This window comes from Ochlerotatus camptorhynchus, unplaced genomic scaffold (genome assembly GCF_037179485.1).
Source record: "Ochlerotatus camptorhynchus isolate MF236.1 unplaced genomic scaffold, CSIRO-AGI_Acam_v1.1 ptg000433l, whole genome shotgun sequence".
Taxonomy (NCBI): Eukaryota; Metazoa; Arthropoda; class Insecta; order Diptera; family Culicidae; genus Ochlerotatus; species Ochlerotatus camptorhynchus.
Window position 1 is genome coordinate 2,741,476 of NW_027040919.1, and position 17,886 is coordinate 2,759,361.

Sequence of the window (17,886 nt, forward strand, 5' to 3'; positions counted from 1 at the left end):
TATGGGAAATTCTCATAGCAGGCGTTGACGATGGGACGTTGTCGAGTTGTTGAATAGCAACTATCGTGGTAACTCACCGATTACCTGTCGATCTGCCAAATTTGGAAAGACGTCTGCATTGAATTGTCTCATATAATAATATTCCGCCCACTATATCACACGAAATTGCGAGTAGTTGAGTGGAATGGAGATAAGTTAAGCATTGGGTACAGGACCAAGTCTCCCCTGGGTGGTGCCAGAAGATGAGCGCAATAGAATCATCAAGTTGCCATAAGGCACGGAATGAGACTATTGCATGGCTGGGTAGTCAAAGTCTTCCATTCGTTAGTCATTTCAGGTGGATTAGAACAGGTTTAGGTTTAGGGTGGGCGTTGGCCAGATTTGGATTTTTCAGATATAATCCTAAATAGGACCTAGATTATTTAATACACTAGTAACCTCAACTTCTGTCACAATGTTTCATTGTGACTAATCAACACTCAATGGGTAAAATATCAAATTTGCGGTAAATTTGAAAAAAAGGAACTTGGAGTGTAGAGTGCACTGCCCACTGGACGATTCTGAAGTCTGACCAAGTGAGTGGGTTACGGGTTTATTTGATTGTACGTCATTTCCAAGTTATATATAGATACATTCATACCATTGGCATTTTGTATTTGAGATAAAACAGAGACAGGATGCGGAGGGCCCGCTTAGGGGGAGCGTATCCCATCTTATGGCTTCCATTTATTAAATAGTTCAGATAGGCTGGAAATGATAGGTTCATGGTGAGAAAATGTACCATATGGTGCCCGTTCACTGATCAAAATTAGATTCAAATCGTCAGGCCCTGCCCTGGAATAAGGGAATTGACGATGATTTGTCAAGTTTCATTTTGCATTTGCATATAATTGTAAGTTTAGGTTTGCTTTTGTAATTGTAAGACAGATAGTTTGCCTCAATTGAAACATTGAGTTAAACATGACGAATCATACCTCTAAAATAGTAGTAGTTACAGTGCCGCATTATCTAACTTTTGTTTTGTTTGTTTACATATAACTAATACTAATACCTCCTTGTTTTCTCTCTAATTTGTCTACTATGTCCCACCATCACGATGAGAGATGAGCTACCGTACATGGTACACGCTCATATACACTCCCAAAATAGTATGCCGCAAGTAAGTATATCACAGAGGCAACTAAAGATCCAGAAACAAAAACCGAAAACGCTCTGAACGGCAGATTGGTTTACAGTGGTCGACCAGGGTGTGTGCTGATAAATTACAAAATTACAATTACATCATTATTCCATACATCAGCTTGAATTACATTGATCGATATTAGATTTTTTTTGCTGTGCACTTCACCACCGGAGCCAGCAAAGTTCAACAATCCATCGTTGCTTATGCCTTTGTTGTCGTTTGGAACCAGTTTTGCGAGGTAGGTGACGATTGTGCGTATTTCTCGCGTAAATTTTGAAAAAGGGCCTAGCCTGAACAATACGTAAAGAGTAAATTGAAACATTGTACGTCGCGTGAAAGTGGAACTTAATGAAGGCCTAAGTACTTTTTCGTAGTTTTTAGTTTTCGGATTTGAAAGATCGTCGGTTACAGTGGCCTGCTTACTGAGCAGAAAAACGCGGTCCCAGGTCCTTACATATCAAAGAGATTTATAGTAAAATCGCTTGTGTATCGTGTATTTTGCGAAACTCGTTGTTGTCGTTGGTTCCGGGTTTGAATGGATACAAAAATTAGAGCAACGGTATTATGTGATATGAGGGGCTCGGTGGCCTTAGAGCAACCGTTTTTGCTTACTGAGCAGAACATCATGAGTCTAATCTCAGGCCCATCCACAATCAAGATTCGTCAATCGTTTTATTTGTTAATATGACTACATGGTAATAACAGCAACTCGGTGATTAAAAAGGTGCTCGTCTGCCTAGTGGCAAACGTTTTTGCTTACTGAGCAGAAGATCGTGGGTTTAGTCCCAAGCTCCTTCGCGTTATATGATCGTTAGGACATTAATTCAGCTTATCGTTTACCAAAACGAACCCTGCTGCAAACCCAACCCTCTTATCCAACATCCCAGTGATTCCTCGTGGAAGTGCAGAGGTGTTCTCGGCTTCCATCAAAGCGAGTGTCATGTCAACACAATCCTTCCCATTCCTTTCTTGACCTGTGTTCGGGCGCGGCCGGCGCTGGTATTGCCTAATATAAGATCACCAGTTTTTACACATTGAGGATGATTGCTAGTCCCAAGCATCGTCTATTGGTTCTCTGTGTAATTACAGCTGATCTGGCAATAACAGAGTAGCAACCGTGGGCGGTCAATCAAGCTCAAGCTCAAGCTCAAGCTCAATATCCTCTTCAGCTTTCGGTCCATGACAGGATCAGCACCTAATGAGGTAGTACATCCGTTTATATTTTTGGGATGAATGCCTCAATAAGCATAATATTTTTTTGAGTTGTATGGGTTAAGTGTTATGGAAAAAGTATTTGGCCCTTATAATGGGTGTCATTTCACGGGGAAAATGAAGGGAGGTGACGAATTCTCATCCACACTGAAGTGATGGGCAAATTGAATAGGAAATCACATCACCGTGAGTGACAAGTTATGATTTCACTTCGTTTTCACCGTGATAAGGGCTTTTGTTTTGATCATGAATTGAGTACAATATCAGGGTTGTTAATCGATAGCTCTATAACGTCTTTCCGTATACGCATGCAATGGAAAATTCGCATAGCAGGCGTTTACGAAAAGACATTATTGACTTTTTGATCAACGACTCACACAAACCAGATTTGTGCATATATATTGTCGACCCAAAGTTCATCTCGGATCAAATCAAGGACCAGTACAAGCTGCTCCCAACTGCCGTCTACCGGATTACGCGAGAGACGAGAACACGAAAAAGTACCCGGATTGTCTTTTCCTGGTACATTTTCAGAAGGGAACAGTGACGCTGAATGCGTTGAAGGCTATCCGCTCCATCAACTCCATCATTGTGGGATGGGAGCCATACCGTGGCGGCCTGAATTTCGGGCACGGAACCCGAAACTGCGCCAACTGTGGTGGCGGTCATCATGGGTCCGACAAAAAATGCACCAAACGCGAGGATTTCAAGCGGATCTGAAAGCAGGCGTCCACAATAAATCAACCAGGACGAAAAAAGGAAAACTCTCCGGCATTCAGGGTGGAGGACTTTCCGCCTCTTCATGCTACGCAGCACGGTCAAGCAAATCCACGGGTGCAATCCAGCCCCCGTCAAGAAACGTCTGGTCCCTCAGCTGGACAAAGCTCTCCATCCCCCTGGATTCTGGAGACAACCACCAACACAAAACGCCAATCCCGATCTCTTCTCTGAGGATGAGCTGATGAAGATTTTCGTCGACATGACCAGCACTCTTCGTCAGTGCCGCAACAAGCCCGAACAGATCCAAGTGCTCGGTAAGTTTATCATTCAGTATGGCGTCTTAACCATTAACTATCGTCACTTGGAACGCTTGCTCTGTACGAGCTAAAAAGTTCGACTTCCTCCGCAAGCACAATATCGACGTGGGCCTACTAACAGAGACCCATCTCTAATCCCGCTACAGCTTTTGGTTGCCTGATCACATCATTATCCTACTTGATCGCACCGACTCCAAGGGGGGGGGGGGGGGGGGGTGGTGTTGCGATCATCATCAAGAACAGAATCTTGTTTCACACCCTGCCCCACATCCACACTTCTATCATCGAGACCCTTAGTGTGGCGGTGGAATTGCCAACCGGAAACGTTCGGTTCATAGCCGTGTATTGTCCTCGCCAGTGTGCTGCCAGCAATGGTTTAGGGATGAAATTCAAGAACGACCTCACCGCTATCACTCGCACAAGCTCCCGATTCATTGTTGGGGGCGATCTGAATGCTCGTCACGAAGCATGGCGCAACTACCAACGGAACCAGAACGGTAGTCTACTATTCAACCACTCGCAGTATGGACTTATAGGGGACCTCATAGCCTAGTCAACAAAGGCACGGTATTACCAAGCCGGAGGCGGCGGGTTCGATTCCCGGTCCGGTCGAGGGAATCTTTCGGGTTGGAAATTTTCTCCACTTCCCTGGGCATAGAGAATCATTGTGCTTGCCACACAATATACAAATTCATGCATTGGTAATTGTCATTGAAAGCTCTCAATTCATAACTGTGGAAGTGCATTTAGAACACTAAGTTGAGAGCACAAAATAAGCTAATATGCGCTAAGCAATAAGCTTGAAATGCGAATAAGAAGAAGAAGTATGGACTGTATACAGTGCAATTTCCGGATGAACCGACATTCATCTGCTCCAAGCCTGCGCAAAAACTACCACTCCACCAAGCCATAACCGTGGCTGACGAGGAGTGCATCCGACGGGTTCCTGTGAGAGGTAAGTTTATTGTCATTGATTCCCACACCCAACTCTTGATTCGCCTGAAAAATGTTCGTCGATGCCAGTTCCAAAGAACCGGAGATCTAGCGAGGAAATTTGAAACGACCGATCTGAATAAGGAGATTGCTTCCAGAATGGTCTCACTCCAGAACGAAAGTTTCGGGCGCGGCTCGACCAGAATCTGGACGACCGCTCCAGACCATTCAGGAAAGTTTCCATGGTCCTAAAGAGCACCTAAAACCCATTCCACCACTCAAAGATGAATATGATGACGATCGACTCATAAAGCAAATGCGATTGGCGAGCATATTGCCATATCGCACTTGCTTGGCTCCAACATCCAAAATCCGCTCGAAGTTCAGGTTGAGCAATGCGTACTCCACCTTGATTCATCCCCTTGTGCTATCCCTCCGGAGGATAGAATCACAGTGGAACAGATTTGCTCAGCGCTGAAATGCACCAAAAAACATGAAGGACGGAATATTCAACCTAGTATTGAAAAATCTCAGCATGAAGGTTCACTCTCTGCTGGCTGCTGTCCTCAACAGATGCTTGGAACTGCACTACTTTCCAAGTATCTGGAAGACAGCGAAAATCATACCAATCCGCAAACCCGGGAAGGACCAAGCGCTAGCTTCAAGCTACAGACCAATCAGCCTCTTTTCAGCGCTGAGCAAATTGTTCGAGAAACTTATTCTCAATCGTCTGCTCAAGTTTGTCGAGGAACACAACATTCTCCTACCGGAACAGTTCGGGTTCAGGAAGGGGCACTCCACAAATCATCAGCTAGTACGGGTGATGAATAACATCCGAAGTAACAAGGCTGTATCCAAGTCCACAGCCATGGCATTGTTAGACGTTGAGAAAGCGTTTGACAATGTCTGGCACAATGGGCTTGTATACAAGCTTTGTAACTTCAACTTTCCTTTGCATTTTGTCAAAATCACCCGTAGCTACCTCCAGCAAAGGTCGTTCAGGGTATCGTTGAATGGTTGTCTTTCAGACATGTTTTCCATCCCAGCAGGAGTCCCGCAAGGCAGTCTGCTGGGTCCCTTGCTTTACAACATTTACACTTCCGACGTTTCTCCCTTCGGAGACGGTTACGTGTTTTTCCTGTTCGCAGATGATACCGCAATAGCCGTCAAAGGAAGGATGCTTCGCGAAATAACGAACAAACTTCAACGATGCCTTAACGCCTTTGCTGATGCTGATGCTCCAAAACTCAAGCGATCATGTTCCTCCATCGGCAATCGTCCAAACTGAAACCGGCTCCATCTTGTACTGTAATCATGGATGGCACAAGGGTTGAGTGGTCTGCCGAAGTTACCTATCTCGGGATGTTGTTCGATGAAAAGCTTCCTTTCCGCTCGCATGTAGAGAAAACTGTAGTCAAGTGTTCTGCCTTGGTTAGATGTCTGTATCCGTTGATTTGCCGCAGATCCCGTCTCTCAAGGGTGAACAAACTGGCTGTCTATAACAATCTGATACAAGAATTTCCGATCTCCATCTAGAGGCGAACGTTCCTAAATTAGATTTTAAAATTGATGGCATTAATACTAGGTTTGTGCCACCAAGGTGGTCATTCTCTAAAACAGGCCTAATAGGACTAGGAACTGTAATTATTAATAATTGAAATTTCAAAATAACTAAAGTTGTGAAGACGTATCTGTGTCACTTGATAATTCATGCATGTAAACCACATAAATACAGAAATAAAGATCATTTAAAGTCAATATTGAAAGTGATCATTCCCTGCTTGACCGTCAAGCAATACAGTTCGGTTTTTTCTCGCTCTGTCAAGTTGTTCGATAAGTTCCTAGTTTGTTCCAAAGGTTCGCAGCTTTACTGCGCATTCGCTTCATCAGTAAAGGCTGACTAAAAGTAAATTGGTACGCCCCTCGCGCGCCGCTAGCATGCCTCTAGAATGGGAATCGAAAATCTTTGACAGTGGTTTGTTTAAACTTATATAGAGAACAACTGGTGCAAGTTTGATCAAAGTAGTCGATCGCGTTCAAAAATAAGGTCAAATGAAACTTCGTGTGATGGGAATACAGTGCTCCCGGACCAGACTCCGAGCATGCTTGGCTGCACAGTTGTACACACCGACTGCTCTTTTGGTCATAACTTTTCACTCAGATGTTGAAATTTATTTTTCTTTAAAGTAATTGATATATTAGGCACATAGTTTACTATAGATAAGCGAAGATTAGGTAAAGCTTGACATTTGAATCAACACTAATCAATTTAACACTTAAATTCCGAGATGTGTAGTGAGCATTTCTCACCTCATTTTTACAACGCAAAAACAAATACAGTTTACTACTGACCAAAACTTTGTATGCCAAGCATGACTCCGAGAGAAAGTGGATAAGACGAACAGTGGTGAGGGATGCTCGGTACCTATTTCGAATCGGTACGCTACTCTTCTCACCGATGTTGAGAATACCACACCAGTTACTTCTATAACTCTAAGACCAGAAGGTCCCGAAGAAACGTGCTCAACTTTTTGGCTCAGCTCTGGTACTCTCTTCGGTCCCAAGTTAATTGATGCACCCCTTGAAACAAAAGATAATCCACAAGCCCCTCACTTCATCTTGTCAAACTTTTATAGCTAATCAAAACATAGGGTTACGGTATGTAATGTGGGTCTAGTCCTTTCATTCGGCCTATCACGCAAATAAATAATTAATTAAGGAATATTACACAAAAAATAAGGAAAATATTGATCACTGATGGTTGATAAATGTGTACCACACACAAATCAATTTATATCACAACATTTCAATACATTTTCAGCTCTCGTAAGTAATAAAACTGGTTGAGAATATCACAATGTTCGGAGTTTTTAGCCGCCATGACTTATAAGGTTAAGATGGGAAGGTTGACTGACGATCATCAAATGGCCTGATTATGGCATTTATTGATTGGAATTACCTGATAATACACACTAGACGTAAAACTTACAGTTGCTGTTTGAATATTTTATGTTTATTTTAATTGTTTAACAACGTTTTCACAAGTAAAACATGGACCCAACTTTAGGGACACATTTCTTTTCTATGTTCCTAACTATGGCCCATGAAATTCATTTGACAGCATATAGCAATAAGAGTAACGTCAACAATGTTGTTTTGCATTTGGATGATAAGGAACGAACAGGAAGGGAGATTTTTTCTGCCAAACCTGTATAATGAACATCACAATGTTCTGATTTAGATATTCTGCGGTCAAAAGACGATAAGCGAAATTTTTAATTTTTAATTTTTAAATTGAGTGATTTAATGTAGTTTTCGTAAAATTTTCTCTAAGAAATGTTTTGAGGAATGAAGAGCATTAAGTTAACAGTGATAGTGATAAAAAAAAATACATCAGAAAACGTTACCAAGAGCGTTTTTTTGAGGATCAAACAAGATAGGACGAAGTTGCATCCATAAATAGACCCAATTTGGGGACAATAGACCCATATTACATACATTTCCCTCGTGAGTTATTGTCTTAAAAAAAGTAAGTTTTTCAACTTTTCGTGGTTTCTGATAGCAAACGACATGATAAGCATATCTAAGCATACCATTTAGCAGTAGAATATCGTTTGCAGGTAAATTCATTGATGAGTTATGATTAAAAACGTAATCGATGGCTGCATATTAGACCGAGGTTAGGGACGTATACCCTAGTTTAAAACTAGAATTTCGACTATAATGGGATACGTTCATCGATGCATTGGTACCGATAGGCTAGTCCAGTGTGAGCCAATTTAAAGTCGTTAGTTTCCACCGGTTGATACCACCTCCGACACGGTGAAGCGGACGAAGAAGAGCAAGAAAAATCAGGGCCAGTCCGATAGTGCAAGTAGCCGCGACGAACGCCAACGACATCGATTATTTCGGCATGAGTGCGGCAAAGTGAAGCTTCCTCCGCTGGTAGTGAAGAAAAAGCCACTCAACACGCTCATTGGCGATTTCACATCGCTGGGTGTCGCAGCTGAGTTTAAGCTCAGCAGGATCGGCACCAAGGTTATGCTCCGTACGAAAGCGGAGTATGAGGTGGCTGTGAACTACTTCACGCATTTCATCCCCGGTGAGAAGCCCTTCAAGGTAGCCATCAGAGGCCTACCAAACTTCGACCCCAAGATGATCGAAGCCGAAATCGAGAACCGGTACAAGCTGGCCCCAATCGCTGTCTACCGGATGACGAGGAGAGACGAAAACGTGAAGACGTACCCGGATTGTCTTTTCCTGGTGCACTTCCAGAAAGGGACGGTAACGCTCAATGCGCTGCAAGCCATCCGCTCGATCTACTCCATCATCGTACCATGGGGGTTAATGTTGATTATATTGCTTCTCAAGTTGCATGAACAATCCTAGGAATCACTTTACCATACTCAAAATAGCTTACATTTAGCAGCGTAGTCCTACGTCAACAGTTCGTACAACCTCAAAAGGCATGTTCAATTAGTGATCTCACTGTATTTTAAACTATTCCTGGAAATGTGATATCGAGAAGCTTTATATTTCAGAAAATGTCATTCCGGAAAATGTGATACCACCTATCACTACAATTGAAATCCATCGATTAGCATCCAAGTCATAACCCCAAGCTCATTACCATTAATTTGCACCCCAGTAGCATGTTCCACAAAATGTATGTCAAAAACCATCCAATCTGGCAGCCCTGCTCAAACCGCTACCCATAGTTGAGTTCAAATTGGATTCAACTCAAGCTCATCTCCACAAAATCCTGCGCTCCCATTCACTTCGTACGGAGAGCGGTGCACCAAAAACAAAATGAATCAAGCCAAAAAGCACCACAAGGCAGTTTCCAAGCGGACACGAAACAAACCCGACGGGACAGACATATTTTGACCACCGGGGGTATTAAAACCGTTTTGTGGCGGTTGCCCGTTGGCGCGCTTTTTGTATGACGAAGACGATCCATACAAACCTCGGAACACAAGTGCTGCTCTCCCGTTTGACTTTTTGTACTGAGAACCCGGCCGGATTCAACGGGCGCGTGACTACAACGACACACAGGGCACGGCACACAAATTATGTTAGTTTTAGTTAAGAACCATAAAATAATTTCGAACATTCTTAGTGTACTTGTAAAAGTTTTTGCCGGGAAATCATGACCGGCAAGAGGTGGCCGGGAAAATAGGGCGCGCATTTGGCGGCCACCCCCACTAAATATACCCGGCAAGACAGGGAATGTGAGCACGTGTTGTTCCCAGTCGGTTTGTCCTCCAGTTGGTAACGGAGCCGGGTTGCTTTGAATGCAGTGCCACTGCCAGAAACCGGGTGCTACGATGTCCGTTGTAGCAGCCAGCAGTGCGAAATGTTGCGAATTTGTTTGCACTTTGAAAGGGAAATTTATTTAAAATGATCAAACTTATGGAAACTATGTTTGATTTTTACGTTTTTAAGCACTTGTGAAAGACTTATTTATCCAAAGACATGTTTGTGCGATTTGTTAGCGATGAAGCAATAGTTGCTAAACCTAGTTTAAGTTTTAACCGCATCTGTAACGTGCACTAAACCCAGTGCTACAAAATGGCGTGTTTTGTTGTAAGGCGCACGTAGAGAGGCGGCGAACATGCAAGTTCGCAACAAAATCTTACCCAGCTTTGCCACGTTTGCAAGTGACGATGGTTTGTGCAGTATAACCTTGAGTAAAATATAAATTACGATTACCTTATTTAGTTCGATTTGCTTCAATCATGTCACATTGACTGAATCATGTAATTCTAACAAGAATCAGTCGGCAGAAAATTCTGACACATGCCGACGCAGCAACCACGTGATTTCTTTTCTCAACTGTTACATTTTCAATCATTCAATGAATCCCACTGACCAAGGAGGATTTTGTTTTTACTCTTTCTACCAGTGCCGCCTGGTAGCTGAAAATAGGAGGTAAAGCTACCACGACAACAGCCGCACCAGGAGCATTCTCTCGCTTGGCGGCTCACGAAGCGTCGCGTCGCAACTTCTGTCGCTTCTGGTGCCCTGTGACGCGGATTATCGATTGCTCTCATTGATGCCTACTTATGATGTCTCGTGATTTTGATGTGCGCTTTAGAATATTGAAAAAAGTGTATAATGGCCGCGCGACGACATACTCCGCAACACGCGAGCCCGTGGCAACCATGGCAACACAGATGGCGACCCTGATCGTCGTCCGCCATGTTTGTTTCGCGCCCATCATCGTCGTTTGCAATTCTCGCGTCACTTTTCAAATAGACCAATGTAACAAATGTAAACAAATCGAGTTAAGCGATACAAACTATTGCTCTTCTGTCATTGTATGTGATACAAAAACATCCATCCAAATTTACTTTCATTTATTTAAGATAATCATTGATAAAAAATTGTCCAATGTACAGTTTGAAATGATAGGTACATGATTGTTACTTCGGTCATTCGGACTGCCTAACATGATTGGTGCTCATTTTCCAAAGGCGGGGCCAATCTAAAGTTAGGTACTATACTCTGAAATCTGTGAAAGGGAATCTAATATCATGTAGACAAAACGTCCAATGTAACACTCATTGATTATGTCATTGAGAAAAATCGTCCAATGTAACATGTCCGATGTACAACTCGACTTGTCAAAACGTCCTATTCGATTTTTTTCTATGTTGTAGCATGAAATTCAAAGTAAAATTGTGATTTTATCGTTTCTTCTGAATTTTCAACGTTATTATATACTGAGTACATTAAAAATAGTAATGCAAAATGTATTGTTTTTAAACAGTTAAAATAATAATCTGTCGAACTTCAACTTCGATTTGCTCAAAATGGTGGATATGTTACATTGGTCTATTTGAAAAGTGACGCGAGAATTGTTGCGGAAAAAAAGTTGTAGCAGTATGCTAAATTTAGTTTTGTTTTTTTTTTTGCAGATTTCAAAAGGCATGCATCAAATATGGCGTAACCGATGTGGACCTGTTCCAGACAACCGACCTGTGGGACAAGAAGAACATTGCACTGGTCACTACTACAATCTTCGCCGTCGGTAGAGCGGTAAGCATCCGTATTAGTGGAGTAAGCGCAGGGGAGTATGGGGTAATACGTGCTCGTTAGGAAATGATCGATTTTCACTGCATTTTAATCAAAAATAAACATTCTATTTCAGCGCATTCAATAGTCTGAATAATCCTCTTGATGTTACCGAAAATTTCATGTGAAAATGTGCATTCATCAGCGAGAAAATGATTGATATGAAAATAGCGTTTTATTTTTCGTAAGATTTATGCTTTTTGCTAGATGTTCTGTAGGCTGCATACATTAATGCGCTAAACGTACGCTATTATTACGGGAAGTATAAATTTAGGTTGCATTTAGAACCCACTTTCTGTATCTAGGAGCTACCAAACCACCGGCGCATATTGTCCCACCATAAACTCAGAACTTTATACATTAAAACTCTAATTTTTGATCGAAAAACATTCTCTTTTTACACAGATCACGACGCTGGTATTGCAGCAAGTTGATTAATATATCAAATGTTAGGAATGCTCTAATTTCTGCCTATGAAAACTCTTAAGCTGGGTTTAGACAGGGCAAGTAAATTGATCAAGTCAGTTGAATTCAACTGACTTGAACGCGAATTGAACGTGTGAACCATGCCATTCAACTGACTTGATCAACTCACTTGAATTGAAAAAAAGTTGAACCAGGCTCAACTTTTCAAGTCAATTGAATTCAACTGAGTTGATCATTCGACTTGCCTAGTCTAAACCCAGCATTACAAACCGTTGAACACCGAAATGAACTCAAATATTTTTTTTATTTTTATAACTTTTTTGTGAGCATACTAAATTTAAAGATTCGAATAGAACTTTACCTCCAAATACTGCCTGTTAGTGCAATCAAAATTTGATCCATGTGTCGAAATATCCTGGTGGCGCATTTTACACCATTTCCCCCTAAGTTATAATAACACTACCACAGTAAACCAAAAGCACGTGGTTGCTTGTTTACGTCAAATTCTCGCCTGCTCTTCGCATCGGGCAACCATCACTAGAGCAACGGGGTCGACCGGAGCAACTTCGTTCGCTGTGAGCGGGAATAGTTACACACCAGTAGGTCGTTTAACTGACGGTTCTACATTCAAAAACCAAGTGATGCGCTCGGGATATGAAATCAGCTGATTTCACTTCACTCACCGCTTGTCACCTTGCCAAAGGAAGGCAGGCGGTTGAAAGTCTGATGGTTTTTTGGTGTGTCTAATCTCTCCCTAAACATCTAATAAGAACGTGGGAGTTTTTGAATCTTAGTTAGGATAGTTCCTTGATGAACTGTTTTGGACTAATTTTAAACGATTTGAATTGATGAGAATAGTATACTGTATACGGCTCGGACTTCAATTCCCACAATATGTGTGATAAGAAATGATACTAATGTGCGAGCACGTGGGAAAAAGGCGAACAAATGGAATGTGATGGTCATGGATTATCGTTCCGAACTAAGTATTAACCGCGGGTGGATTGGTCCGGCTTTGCAACTAATCGACTTCAACGGCTATGTTTAAATTCCTTCAACATTTAAAATATTAATCATATTCGAACTTAAAAAGTAACCTTCAAAATTGTTCTACAATCTTAGAGTATGAGCTGCATGAGCATGAGTGGGTGGAAGACTCAGAGGGATGCCGAGGGGGGCGACACATCTAAATCTCAATACTAGATGCTCAAAAAATTACACACTAGCGAATCAATCTTCGAAAACTCTTCTTTCAGTTCCCGCACCTTTTTGCAGGAAATCTGCAGAATCGTCATTAATCTTCTTTCTATCTATTCAGCGTGCACGCAGTTAGCAACAGCAAAACACAATCTTTCCTGCAACGTAGATAGAGTCGTCCCCCTTGAGGGATGCCGATCTCTACTCGAAGGTCACATCCGTTGGTGCTTGCGAGACGATCACCCTGAACTTGAAGATGAAAAATGTGATCGTGATCTGAAAAAAAAAATCAAAAGTGATTTTCACGTCCAGTTGTATTGGTACGACAAATGAGAGCGTGTTAGTGAATATCCGAGGAAAATACAAAACAAATCGCTGTCAAACTCATTTTGACTGATCTAATTTCATACAGTTTTTAGGTTAGCCAGAGGAAAATGATAAACAACTTTGCCCAGCGATCAACCCGCTAGTATGCGTACGTTAAACGTCACTAATTGCTATAGACCAAACAAATGGGTTTCAAAAGCTTTGAACTACGCATACACTTGGAAAATGAGCTACAAGAAGATGATTTTTCTTCCGCTTCTGAACATTTACTCGATTGACTTGATGATTTAGAAGATGCAGATCAGATTGATGAAGAAGTGGATGAATTTGACGAATGCGCTTTTCTATGTGTGGATTCTGAATCAGGAGAGAGCGATGTTCTGAGTGCGGCAATGCAGTTGAAATTCTTAAGGAAAATAAATCCTTATTAATAAGTTCCATTATTGTTGTTACCAGAGCAGCTTCGAAAAGGAAAGCTATCATTATGAGCAGAAGAAACCTCGGTTAGAGACTGTCAATAAGCTGCGAGATGAGTTCACATGCGCGGGTGATAATGATGGCGTAGCGTTGGAAGCGTGTGATGGATCTTCGATTATATTCGACAATCTTAGTGTGGGAACCGAATCGGAATCGTAATCATCGGTCCTTCGGGCCGGGTTTCTTTTGCTATGTATTTATTAAAGTCACTCTAAATTCTCTAGAACTCAATTTACGAATTAATCTTACCTTATTCTTGAAGTGCAGATTATAAATGTGTTTGTGAGTATAATCAATGTTTGATCCGAGGGGGGCGACTCTATCTACGATGCAGGATAAATAGTGTTTGATGACGATTTTGAAGATATCCTGCAAAAAAAATGATGCGCGATGCAAATAGATGCGAGAAATTAAAGAAGATTTTTCGAAGATTGATTCGTTAGTATGAGATTTTTTAGGTATCTAGAATTGAGGTTTAGATGTGTCGCCCCCCTCGGTTTGATCCATATCCAAGAGCTACTTCCCACATTTATATTCGCCGTTAGTCAGCACCTGTAAACGTTAATTTATTTACTATTCTGTACGACGCAAATTATGATTAACAGCTATGAAAGTCCTTCCTAAGTTAGCTTTTCTAATTAAAAAAGTAAACTTCATAGTAGATAACGGAACAATATGATGTGATAGATCTGCAATAAATTACACTAAATAGATGTTCGGTTCCCTTGCTTTCTCTGACTGCGTCGGTTTTGTTTTTCCTTCCCAAACCTCGCTTTTTGATCAAAGTTTGGTTCAAAACTTTCAATCGACCTTTTATTAGCATGTTCACATATTTATCGCAAACAGCGTTTTTGCTTCTATGTCGAACGACTTCAGTATGAATTTAATCATTCTTTTCTTCACTCCAATGTCGCTCAACGCTAAGTATGCTCCAAAAAACTGTTTGAAATTATTTGCGATTCGCTCAAGCAGTTTTTCCAACTGTCGAACAGCAACATGAGAACTGTTTTTGTTATTGATCAATATAGAATGTTCCTGTGGCAACTGTTTGTCCTCTTTGAGTTTTTGCAGACAATCGTGAGTTATTGTTTTCGTAGACCACCCAGCCGCATAATTTATACAATTTATTTGTGCCATTCCTATAGTCTCAATACCATAATCCAATGGAAAAGGACGTCTTCATTTTCGATTTGAACCGCAGCAGGGGTAAACAGCACATCAAGCTTAGAATGTTTACACCTGTATCATTCTCACTATTCGATTTGTTTGAACTTTTTAACAGTTGATTAACAACTGCAGCTCTATAGGCTGAACGGAAGCGACACGGGTCTGGGCGATTGTTGTTTAGATTCTTGATTCGGATGTTACAGAACAAAATTTCTAAACCACTCTGGTTAAGATTTCTCGCGTTCAGCTTTTCAAATCCAAATTTGTGTACTTTCTCCCCCCGAAGAGCGCCTAAGAGATGAACTAGCCTCAGGCTAAAAATCTCTAAAATAAAGACAAAAAAAAAAAAAAAAACCCCCGAAGAGCGCGAGTAATATTACCGCGTAAATCGAATTCGCGTAAATGGAGTACACGTAGCATATGGTATTTGACCTAAAGACTGGACTCGGAAAAAATGCGACACTTTGTTTTGGGTGTAACTTTTTATCGCGTGGGTAAAAATTAATGAAATTTTGGGAAATACTAGTTTAGAGTGTTATGTATATGTGTGCATCTGTCAAGTAGTTTTCAAGATGCATTCGAAACAAGAAGAGCTACGCCAGCAAATCTTGGGCGCGGTGATCGATAATCCTGGTCAGTCGCACAGATGGATCGGCAAAAGGCTTGGAATCCACCATTCCACCATGTCCCGCATTGTGAAGATGTTCCAGGAGACGAAGACCATCGAGCGGCGCGCTGGAAGCGGCCGAAAACCGAAAACGGAATACCCAGAGAAGGCGCTGAAGATAAGGCAGTACTTTAAGAATAACCCGAACCTTTCCACCCGAGACGTGGCCAAAAAGGTCAATTCGTCGAAGTGGTTCGTCCAGCAGACCATGAATCGGGCTGGGCTACGTGTTTTTAAGGTCAGGAAGGCGCCAAACCGGACTGACAAGCAAAACACGGTGACCAAATTGCGTGCGCGGAAGCTGTACCGTGAGTGGCTGTTCAAGCCAGGCTGTCTCGTCATGGACGACGAGACATACATCAAGGCGGACACCAAACAAATCCCCGGCCTCGAGTTTTTTGTCGGTACGTCCCGCATGGAGGTTCCGGAAAAGTTCCGGAAGAGAAAGATTGACAAATTCGCGAAGAAGTACATGTTGTGGCAGGCGATCTGCGGACGGTACAGCAAGCCGTTCGTAACAACCGGCACCATAAACGGGCAGATTTATCGAGAGGAATGCTTGCAGAAGCGCTTGCTGCCCTTCTCCGCTCTCACCGTGGTCCCACGCTGTTCTGGCCGGATCTCGCTTCGTGCCATTACGCCAGCCTGTTAGCGTTAATGTGATGATGATGATGATGGTCCCACCTCTTACCCCTACTAAGGTTTGAGCTGGACGATTTATCTTTAAGATAATTAAATATGACATTTTAACCAGGTTGGCAAACAAAATCGAACTGGTTTCAGTTACAGATATAAATTCCCTCTAGAGTTTACAGTTGCTCCACAACGATATAAATGTGGAAAAGCTCAGGCGTCCACCTCTTAGTTCGCCTTTTTGTCCACCTAAAATAGTCATAAGTATTACGAGCAATCAAGAATTAATGAACAATCAACAAAGCATCCTATTACACTAGTAACCCCGCAATCTGATGCTATCATAATTTTCAGCAATGTCAGAAATACTTTGACTATATGTTTTTAGTATTACTTCTACGTGAAGTCAACGATTTACATAGTTGAAGATGCTAATTTCAAATAACAGACTGTAGTGGTAATTTTTAATTTTTATATAGATGGAGTAGATGAAAGCATAGAGTTGATAGTTCCGTTAGAGTACGGCAGTGTGAAGATTGTATATAGATATTAGACAAGCGAGCTAGGACAACTTTTAAGGAAGGTACAAATCGGTTTTTTCATCTCTCTTTACCAAACTCCCCCTTTGGAGAGGGATGGTGAGGGGTGTCCTCCCCGCCACCACTGGCAAAAAGAGATGAAAACCGACCAGCTCAAATACCAACTGTGTGTTTGAAACAGTTCTACCGATTTTTTACCGCACTTCAGTTGTTATTTGAAGGAAGGCATCCAGTCGTAGGTTTGGAAATTGCAACTATTGTTTACCCCTACCACGATATCAAAAATCCATCATCAGCATCGTGGCGAACAAAATAATTTTTGCAGTGCTACTATAATTATTAAAAAGTCGTTATAACAGCTATCCATACAAAATAATCCGCTAAAAATTACTTCGTCAAGATACATAATTTGTCAATTCATAACAAAAAAAAATCACTGGATAACCATTCAAAAGACAGTTTTAACGTGTGAAATGTCTTTTAAATTCTGCTAATTTTGTTGCACGTTTAATGTGTCTAGGCATCGAATTGAAAACATTTGTTCCTTTAAAAAATAATTAATTCTGTGAAGCGCAAGTCAAGAAATGTGGTGTTCTTTTTTCATCCGCGTTTCTAGTATTATATCTATGATAGTCACTCCCTCTTTCAATTCGATCACACAAAATATCGAGACAGCAAACCGTTAACTACTTTAAAAATGAACACCATAATCAAATATACAATTCTTTGCTTCACCGACAACCAATAATCACGCCAAGATATTTAATCTCCTGAACGCGATCAATAGTCTCATCATCAATTACAACAGAGACGTTCTCATTTAATCGATTCCGCGAAATTACCATAAATTTAGTTTTACTTGTATTCAATTTTGACTGCTTCCACTTCAACCATCTACTTAGATACTGCAAATCTCCATTCAAGTGTGAGACGGCAACTTCTAAATCCTTAGCTGCAATGAATAACACAGTATCATCTGCAAAAAGATTAATGTCGCAAAACCGTAAAACA

At 41.5% G+C, this 17,886-nt stretch overlaps 1 protein-coding gene across 1 annotated transcript in view; it reads left to right on the forward strand.

Moving 5' to 3' along the window:
- LOC135711522 (muscle-specific protein 20-like) overlaps window positions 1–17,886 on the forward strand; it is a 169,595-nt gene that overhangs the window by 140,808 nt on the left and 10,901 nt on the right. Inside the window, exon 3 of the mRNA XM_065234392.1 lies at window positions 11,286–11,406. Within this exon, the coding sequence (XP_065090464.1) occupies window positions 11,286–11,406 (121 nt within the window). The remainder of the gene's footprint in view (window positions 1–11,285; window positions 11,407–17,886) is intronic.